General features: G+C 46.6%; 1 protein-coding gene across 1 annotated transcript; it reads left to right on the top strand.

The window, feature by feature from the left end:
- The first annotated feature begins 2,234 nt into the window (after positions 1-2,234).
- LOC109777064 (coatomer subunit beta-2) lies at positions 2,235-7,717 on the top strand. Its single transcript, XM_020335722.4, has 4 exons — positions 2,235-4,427; positions 5,352-5,861; positions 6,487-6,572; positions 7,159-7,717. Exons 1-4 carry the CDS (start codon positions 2,376-2,378, stop codon positions 7,361-7,363), a joined length of 2,853 nt encoding a protein of 950 aa, XP_020191311.1. The 5' UTR covers positions 2,235-2,375; the 3' UTR covers positions 7,364-7,717.
- The last annotated feature ends 685 nt before the right edge of the window (positions 7,718-8,402 follow it).

Here is an 8,402-nt window from a genome sequence, read left to right as displayed (position 1 = left end):
TCAAGTGTGTAATGAATCCTGCTTAATATGCCTATGATGCAATACCACTACATAGTTTAAAAAGGAAAGTGGAAGGGGAGCCTCCCACCTGGCACCGCCAAGCTTCCTCTCAAGCGGCGCCACTAGGTGGCGCCCCAACCGCTAGTGGATTATTTAGGGTAACCAAAAGAGCTGAGAAAAAAATGTGGCACTTAGACTATTAAAAAGTTTGCAGTTTTAGGCAGTGCCACAAAAAGTTTGGAGGCCAGAGGAATCCATTTGCATTTTCCACAAATAAATTAGCACTTTAAAGTGTTGAAATTGCATTGTAATAATTGCTACAATCCATCTTAGCTCTTAGGTGATGTTGTTTTCCTTAACAATTAACTGTTATGGAATTTTGGCTAAATGATGAACTATTTTGCAGCAATGTTTGTGCAACTCCATATTTCACTTGCAAATTGAATTTGATTCAAAGTGGAATTTCAAATGATATTTGAATCAAAGGTGATCAAGCACTGTTTAGCAAAATGATTAGCTTAATCACATAGGGTTACTGTAGCATGACACTAGGGGTGTTACAACGGCCTTGGCACGCTCCCCACAACTCTATTTGTCTTGGATCCCGCGTCGTCGTCCTTAGACGTAGACGTGAAGACCCCATGGGCCGCAGTGCCGCCTCTAGACAGAGCGACGCGCAAGTCTTGGCTTTCGGCAGAGCGCGCACGACTCTTGTCCCCGAAAGGGTGTGGAGAGCACCCGCCGCCGGCTTCTCCCGCCAGAGATCTGGGCCGGCAGCTTGGAGGCAGACGGTGCACCCGTCGCCGCGCTCTTCTTCTTGGGCGCCAGGGATGAAGAAGATGGCAAATCTTGAAGGAGAACTGCTGGAGTAGATCCGCACAAGCAATCCCCCTGCCTGGCGCACCAAAGATGTTGGGATACGACAATCTATGGACCAGCGTGGCCCCTTTGTAGTTCGGCTTGGGAGATCGACGAGTACGGAGAGCAAATCCAAGAGTTCGCACACGAAGTTTCCTCAGGTTCGGGCCGCTGTGGAGGCGTAAAACCCTACTCCTGCTTGTTTCGTGCATTGACTTGGGGCTCAAGTTACAAGCGCAGCTTGCCGAAAAAATGTGAGCAAGGTGTAGCTACTATGTAAGCGTGAGCAAAGTGTCGACCCGTGCCCAGGTAGCCATGGCCCTCCTTTTATAGACAAAAAGGGGTCATCACACTAGCAACATGGTCATTACATCTCATGAATAGTGGTCTCGATGCTATCTAACCTAATCCTGCTGGACTAGGACAAGGGCATTTAATGCACCGCGAGCTGGTAGCCATCCTTTAGCAAAAGGCGTCTCTCCTTTTGTGCCGTCGACGTGGACGGGCCTATCACCTTGACACGTCCACTAGACCGGTGTCAAAAAAGTTGATCTTCATGCGACGTGCTGACATGCATCCTGATGATCCTCCCCAAGTCGCTCGCCCGCTCGACACCTAATCTTGACAAGCCATCAGCTGGTCGATGAGGTGGAGCGGTCAAAAAGCGCGAAGGGGGAACTTCCCGGCAAGGAGCTTGCCAGGTCGTGGCTTGCCGGTGCAGGGCTTGCCGGCAACCCAAGTCTTGATCTTTAGTACTAACTTAGTACTTCTTGATGACCTGTCGGGAGGCCTTCTTCACGGTCTTGTATGTTGAATATTGAGTCTTGTATGTAGTAGTCCTCCGGCAAGCCTTGTCGGCGGGAAGGCTACAACTACCTGTGCACAAGTCAGAGTACTAAGGTACCCACATTTTTGTACACCGACACAAGCCATGGATGTAGCTCCGGCCATGGATGCAGCTTTCGTTTGCAGCTCCGGTTGTCAGGGAGCAGTAGCGGATGCAGCTGAGAGAGGAAATCGTGGTGAGGGCGCTGGCTCAGGGGTTGGCTTTGTGGTGCTCGCCGGAGGAGAAGATGAAGAGAGAGAACACGAGGAGATTGCTTGGGCGCTAGAGGAAGAAGAAAGACTAGTGGATGAGAAAGCTGCGGAGAAGATAAGAAAGAGGAACACATGTTGCGAGGCTCACCAAAAACAGATACACGAGAGATGCATGATCAGCTTTAATCGCTCGCACGCCACGCGGCCGGCAGCCCGGCTATAAACGTTTCTCTAATACTCCCTCCGTAAATAATATAAGAGTGTTTAAATCACTACGCTTTTATATTTGTTTACAGATGGAGTATAAATTTAGCAAAACTTTGCTTAATTCTTATACGCGAAGTAAAAAGAAAGGAAAGGAGTATACGAACAACTCCACTCTTCACGCTCCACCCGCCCAGATCCAGATCCACTCTGTCCAGCCCTGATCCAACCACCGTTAACCCACCCGCCGGCGCTTCCGGCGCGCGTCCGGCACCATGGACAAGCCGTCCACGCTGCTTGTCCACTTCGACAAGGGCTCCGCCGCCATGGCGAACGAGATCAAGGCGGATCTGGAGGGCAGCGACGTCGCCGCTAAGGTCGAGGCCATGAAGCGCGCCGTCATGCTCCTCCTCAATGGCGAGACACTGCCGACGCTCTTCATCACCATCGTCCGCTACGTCCTCCCTTCCGAGGATCACACCATTCAGAAGCTGCTGCTCCTCTACCTCGAGATCATTGACAAGCGCGACGCCGCCGGCCGCGTTCTCCCGGAGATGATCCTCATCTGCCAGAACCTCCGCAACAACCTGCAGCACCCCAACGAGTACATCCGCGGCGTCACGCTGCGGTTCCTCTGCCGCCTCTCCGAGCCGGAGGTGCTTGAGCCGCTCGTTCCTTCCATTCTCGAGAATCTCGAGCACCGCCACCACTTCATCCGCCGCCACGCGCTCTCCGCCATCTCGGCTATCTACCGCCTCCCGCAAGGCGATCAGCTCATTCCGGACGCACCCGAGCTCGTCGAGCGCGCACTCGCGTCAGAGCAGGACGCCTCCGCCCGGCGAAACGCGTTCGTCATGCTCTGCCTCTGTGGGACGGAACGTGCTGTGGCTTACCTGCTCTCCAACGCCGAGCGTGTCATGGAGTGGCCCGATCTCCTCCAGATGGCCGCAGTAGATCTCATCCGCAAGGTCTGCCGCCCTCCAAACCGTGCCGACAAGGGCAGGTATATCAAGATCATTTTCTCCCTCCGTTCCTCTCCAAGCACCGCGGTTCTGTATGAGTGCGCGGGTGCTATCGTGTCTCTCTCCTCGGCTCCCACTGCAGTGCGAGCTGCCGCCGAAACATACTGCCAGCTCCTCTCATCGCAGAGTGACAACAATGTCAGGCTCATTCTCCTGGACCGTCTGAATGAGCTGCACACGTCACACCGGGATGTGATGGTGGATGTAGTAATGGATGTGCTGCGTGCACTTGCCAGCCCGAATTTGGATGTGAAGAGGAAGGTGCTGGATTTGGTGCTCGATCTGCTCACTCTTCGTAATGTGGAGGAGGTGGTGCTTTATCTCAAGAAGGAGGTGGTCAAGACACAATCAGGGGAGCTTGAGAAGGGTGGTGAGTACCGTCAGATGCTGGTGCAAGCGATTCATGCATGTGCTGTGGAATACCCAGAGGTGGCTGGATCGGTGGTGCACCTTCTCATGGACTTCCTTGGTGACACTAATGTCGCTGCGGCAGTTGATGTTGTGTTATTTGTGCGTGAGATCATTGAGACTAATCCCAAGCTGTGTGTGTCCATGATACAGAGGCTGAGTGATACCTTCTACCAGATCCGGGCATCCCGTGTCTGCTCAATCGCTCTCTGGATCCTTGGTGAGTACTCCCTATCTTTATCAGAGGTCGAAAGCGCCATTGCCACTATCAAGCAGTGCCTTGGGGATCTACCATTCTTCACTATCTCAGAGGAAGGGGAGTCAGCTGATTCCTCCAAGCCAGCCCAGCCGGTGGTGAACTCTGTCACTGTGTCTTCCAGGCGGCCTGTTGTTCTTGCAGATGGCACTTATGCCACACAGAGTGCTGCTACCGAGGCCATTTCGACTCCATCAGTTACTCCTGGATCATTAGCATCGACCCTAAATCTCAGATCACTCATTCTGTCAGGCGATTTTTTCTTAGCTGCAGTTGTGGCATATACCCTTACCAAACTGGTACTAAGGCTGGAGGAGGTGCAGCCATCGAAGGTTGAAGCAAACAAGGCCTGTACTGGGGCCTTGCTGGTCATGACGTCTATTCTGCAGCTGGGACTATCCTCCTACCTTCCCCAACCGATTGATAATGATTCATATGACAGGATTGTGCTTTGTGTGAGGTTGCTTTGCAATACTGGTGATGATGTGAGGAGGATTTGGTTGCAATCATGTAGACAGAGTTTTGCGAAGATGCTTGCTGAGAAGCAATTCAGGGAGACAGAGGAGATGAGGGCCAAGGCACAGATCTCTCATGCCCAGCCAGATGATCTTATTGACTTCTACCACCTCAAGAGCAGAAAGGTAAGTAAAAACTACTTATCAGTTGTTGCTTTTGCCCTATGGAAATTGCCCCATTTTCTTTGGCTAATGCTTAATTGGCAGCTGGCTTTACAACCATTCTATTTCCAAGCTTCTAACAGTAAATGCATTACTTGGTGCTACTGCATAGCATATGGAGTATTCTTATCTTGCATCCAGGCAAAATGGATTTTGTAATTGCTGTACAGTCAGCATTAGTCTCTTGATCCTTAAGAATGATACGTGTATACCATGTCTGGTAACATTTTTACTTGCCCAGTAGTCCTAGAAGTCCTCGCCCAATTTCTTTTAGCATCTTTCAATGCATTTGGGTTTTAAAGAAAGCTTGATTAGCTTTTCTCACACTCTTTTTTGTATACCACAGTATTACACGTGGTAGTTCACTAATGTGTGTTTTAATTTGCTGCTGTTGTTCAGTTGTTAATACCCTTGTTTGAACATGAATGGTTTAGGTTTATGTGTGTTTATTGGATTTGGTATACTCGCCAAATGTCAGGTTGTCTAGATTTTTCTAGGAGGATAGTTAGGAAACCTTTATCTTCTTTGACTGGATAGAAAACCTACTGATCAAGACAGGTTTTACGCATGTTAGGTTGATACACGTGAAATGGACCAATTGCTTCTAAACAAAAGGGTTTATCTTAGCGTTGTACTCCCTCCGTCCGGAAATACTTGTCGCTCAAACGGATGTATCTAGCAGTAAAATACATCTAGATACATCCGTTTGAGCGACAAGTATTTCCTGACGGATGTAGTATATAGCAAAGCTTCAGTAGAAATTATCTGTATCATTGTGTATTGTCTTGGACGGTGAGCTCATAATTGCCACAACTTGCTAGCGTGCTGCTTTATATCTGTTCATCCCCTTGTTAAAACAAACTTGGCATTTTCTATTTTGTTTCCTAGGGCATGAGCCAGCTTGAGTTGGAGGACGAGGTCCAAGATGATTTGAAGGCTGCAACTGGTGGATTCACCAAGGAAACAGATGATGCAAATAGACTTAATCGCATTCTTCAGTTGACTGGGTTCAGTGATCCTGTATATGCTGAAGCATTTGTGACAGTTCATCATTATGATATTGTACTTGACGTTACTGTCGTTAACCGCACAAAGGAGACACTTCAGAACCTGTGTTTGGAACTAGCTACCATGGGAGACCTCAAACTTGTTGACCGTCCTCAGAACTATACTTTGGCTCCTGAGTCAAGCAAGCAAGTACGTGCCAATATCAAGGTTTCTTCAACAGAAACTGGAGTCATATTTGGGAACATTGTTTATGAGACATCCAATGTGATGGAACGATCAGTGGTTGTCCTAAATGATATTCACATTGACATCATGGATTACATCTCACCTGCTACGTGCGCAGATGTTACTTTCCGGAACATGTGGGCAGAATTTGAGTGGGAAAACAAGGTAATATGCTTCTTTCTTTGCGCAATGGAGTCCTTGGGAAACTTCATCTGCACGATGTTCCCCATTCTTTGTAGCAAGTTACCTCAGCTGATTACAAAATTTGCTTAATCGTTTTTTTTTGTTCATGTAGCCAAGATACCTGTAAATATCTATTAGATTTAATGTCTCTTGACTTGACCAATTGCTTTAGGTAGCTTACTCTACTACACTATTATTATCCCATAATTCATGGCAAGTAGGTCATAGACTTATATCCCCCAAATCAAAGCTGCAATGAGAAACTTTAAGCAATAAGCTCTAGTTATTTGCTGAAATACTGTTGCCTTTTAGCTCCTGACCTCTGTTGCTGAAGCAGTCATTATCTTAAACTACTTTGTGGGTTATTTCTTATCAATCGTGCTTGTGTGAGTTCTTTATATCAGACTTCTTAACTTTTACTTTGGTTGACTTTATTGTTATTATTATTTGCTTTGAAAACCTTCTCTAAATGTTGTGCTCTGTCATTTCGTCTGGCTCATATGTAGTGCATTTGAATTGTCATGTTGCCCCTTTGTATTGTGTTTACAGATTTCTTGTTATTTCGTATTTCAGTTTTTTACTACATCTTTATGTGTCCTTTTATCAGGTTGCAGTGAATACTGTAATTCAAGATGAGAAGAAATTTTTGAATCATGTTATCAAGTCAACAAATATGAAGTGTCTAACACCACCGTAAGTTTTACACAATGGACTTCGTATGCTGCCTTGCAAACAAGAATTATGAGTGCTTTGTTATGTACTGGCATAGTTGTTTGTGGAGTATATGTTTACATGTACAAGGCATGTACACTTTTACATGGTACCAATATGTGTGCGGTCATTAGTCAGATGCGTGAATAATTTAATTTAATTTACGCATGTAGAATATGGTTTAAACACTTGAGACGTAGACTTCAGTTGTGAGTGCCTATTTCAGTGTTCAGTGATGACCTGTTAAGATTCCTAAACTCAACATTTCTTTCATAAACTCAATGCTAAGATTCCTAATTTCTGTGTAGGATTAATCCGAAAAAAAATTATGAGCTGCTTTCATATTATATAACTGACAAATGAGCATAAAATTGCACAAACCGAAGCATTTATGGTGCTCACATAGTCATGCATGACATATAAATGGGGCATCAGTTTTGGTTATTTTGATGCATTAGAATTTTGACAGCTGTTTTTGATAAGGTGATTCTGCTCTTGAGGATAGCTGGTTAGGTTGTGCAGTCCATTGTTTATCTGATTACGTCTGTAATGGAATTTCTGAAACCAGGTCTGCGCTTGACGGGGAATGCGGTTACATTGCTGCTAATCTTTATGCCAAGAGTGTGTTCGGAGAAGATGCTTTGGTGAACATCAGCATTGAGAAGCAAGTCGATGGCAAGCTTAGTGGTTACATCAGAATAAGGAGCAAGACACAAGGAATCGCGCTCAGCTTGGGAGATAAGATTACCCTCAAGCAGAAGGGAGGCAGTTAATTCTGATGTTGCCTGCTCACAAACACCGGATTGTATGACATGTTTCCTTCAAGAGATCCACTTGCCAGTGTCATACTAGAGGCACAATGGGATTGATTGAATTAACTACAGGAAGTTTTTGTGTACAGAATATCAAAGAGAAGAATGATAAAAGAAGAGGATCGTAGGGAAGTCAGTCTTGGGAGCTGAAAAACGATCTTGACACTTCCTTTCGCGATAGGTGTTTATTGATAAATGGCGTTGTAGAAATAGGCGTGAAATTTCTATTTTTGACCCTTACAGGTAGATCAATTATGATACTGTATTACCGACCTCCATTCGTATAATATTGTTGCCTGTTTTTATCTTGAGAAATATACATTTTTTTGCGAGAAATATACATATTAGAGCATCTACAACCGGACTTTGCAAATCCGACCCCTCAAATACCCGCGGACACTAACTGGTTAAGCCTCAAATTTCCAATCTCACAATCGGACACCTCAATTAGCATATCTTCAATCCATACAAACCCATGCAACTATGTAAATGATGCTACATCGTCTGGCTACTACAACATGCTATCGGACTACCAAAATTTGGCATGTTTGGCCATGGTGGAGAAGTTTCGACATAGATGGCCGAAGATCGCTAGACAGGAGCTTGGGTGGCGGAGGAGATTGAAGTGAAGTGGCTAGTGTTTGGTCAGACGAACGGAAGGGGATGAGTATATGTGGGGTCCGGTGGCAAAGCGTGGGCCGAGTCCGACGTGGCGGACGCGCCCAGGAGCCCCCATATTTGGGCTGGATATAAGGGGTGCTGGTCAGTCCGGGTGTTTGAGACCCGTTTGAGGCGACCGTCTATGTCGAAACTTCGTGACCGATCACTAACAAGGCGGCTAGTCCGGACGTATGAGACGAGTTCGAGGCGTTCGAGTGGAGATGCTCTTATTCAAAAAAAAAATGAAAATGCATCACAAACGCTATAGAGGGTGCGCTATTGGTGGCTTCGGAGCATCTGAACGTGAGTCGTTGGAGGTGCCGAGAGCCGGCGATGCGAG

Source organism: Aegilops tauschii, chromosome 3 (assembly GCF_002575655.3).
Source record: "Aegilops tauschii subsp. strangulata cultivar AL8/78 chromosome 3, Aet v6.0, whole genome shotgun sequence".
Lineage (NCBI taxonomy): Eukaryota > Viridiplantae > Streptophyta > Magnoliopsida > Poales > Poaceae > Aegilops > Aegilops tauschii.
Note: the sequence above shows the minus strand (reverse complement) of the source record. Positions and strands in the feature narration are given on the sequence as shown.

Bases quoted from the DNA above. Each gene is read 5' to 3' on its own strand.
- LOC109777064 (XM_020335722.4), top strand. From the start codon at position 2,376: ATGGACAAGCCGTCCACGCTGCTTGTCCACTTCGACAAGGGCTCCGCC. The intron at 5,862-6,486 runs GTAATATGCTTC...TCCTTTTATCAG, and splicing joins AATTTGAGTGGGAAAACAAG to GTTGCAGTGAATACTGTAAT. The intron at 6,573-7,158 runs GTAAGTTTTACA...TTCTGAAACCAG, and splicing joins ATGAAGTGTCTAACACCACC to GTCTGCGCTTGACGGGGAAT.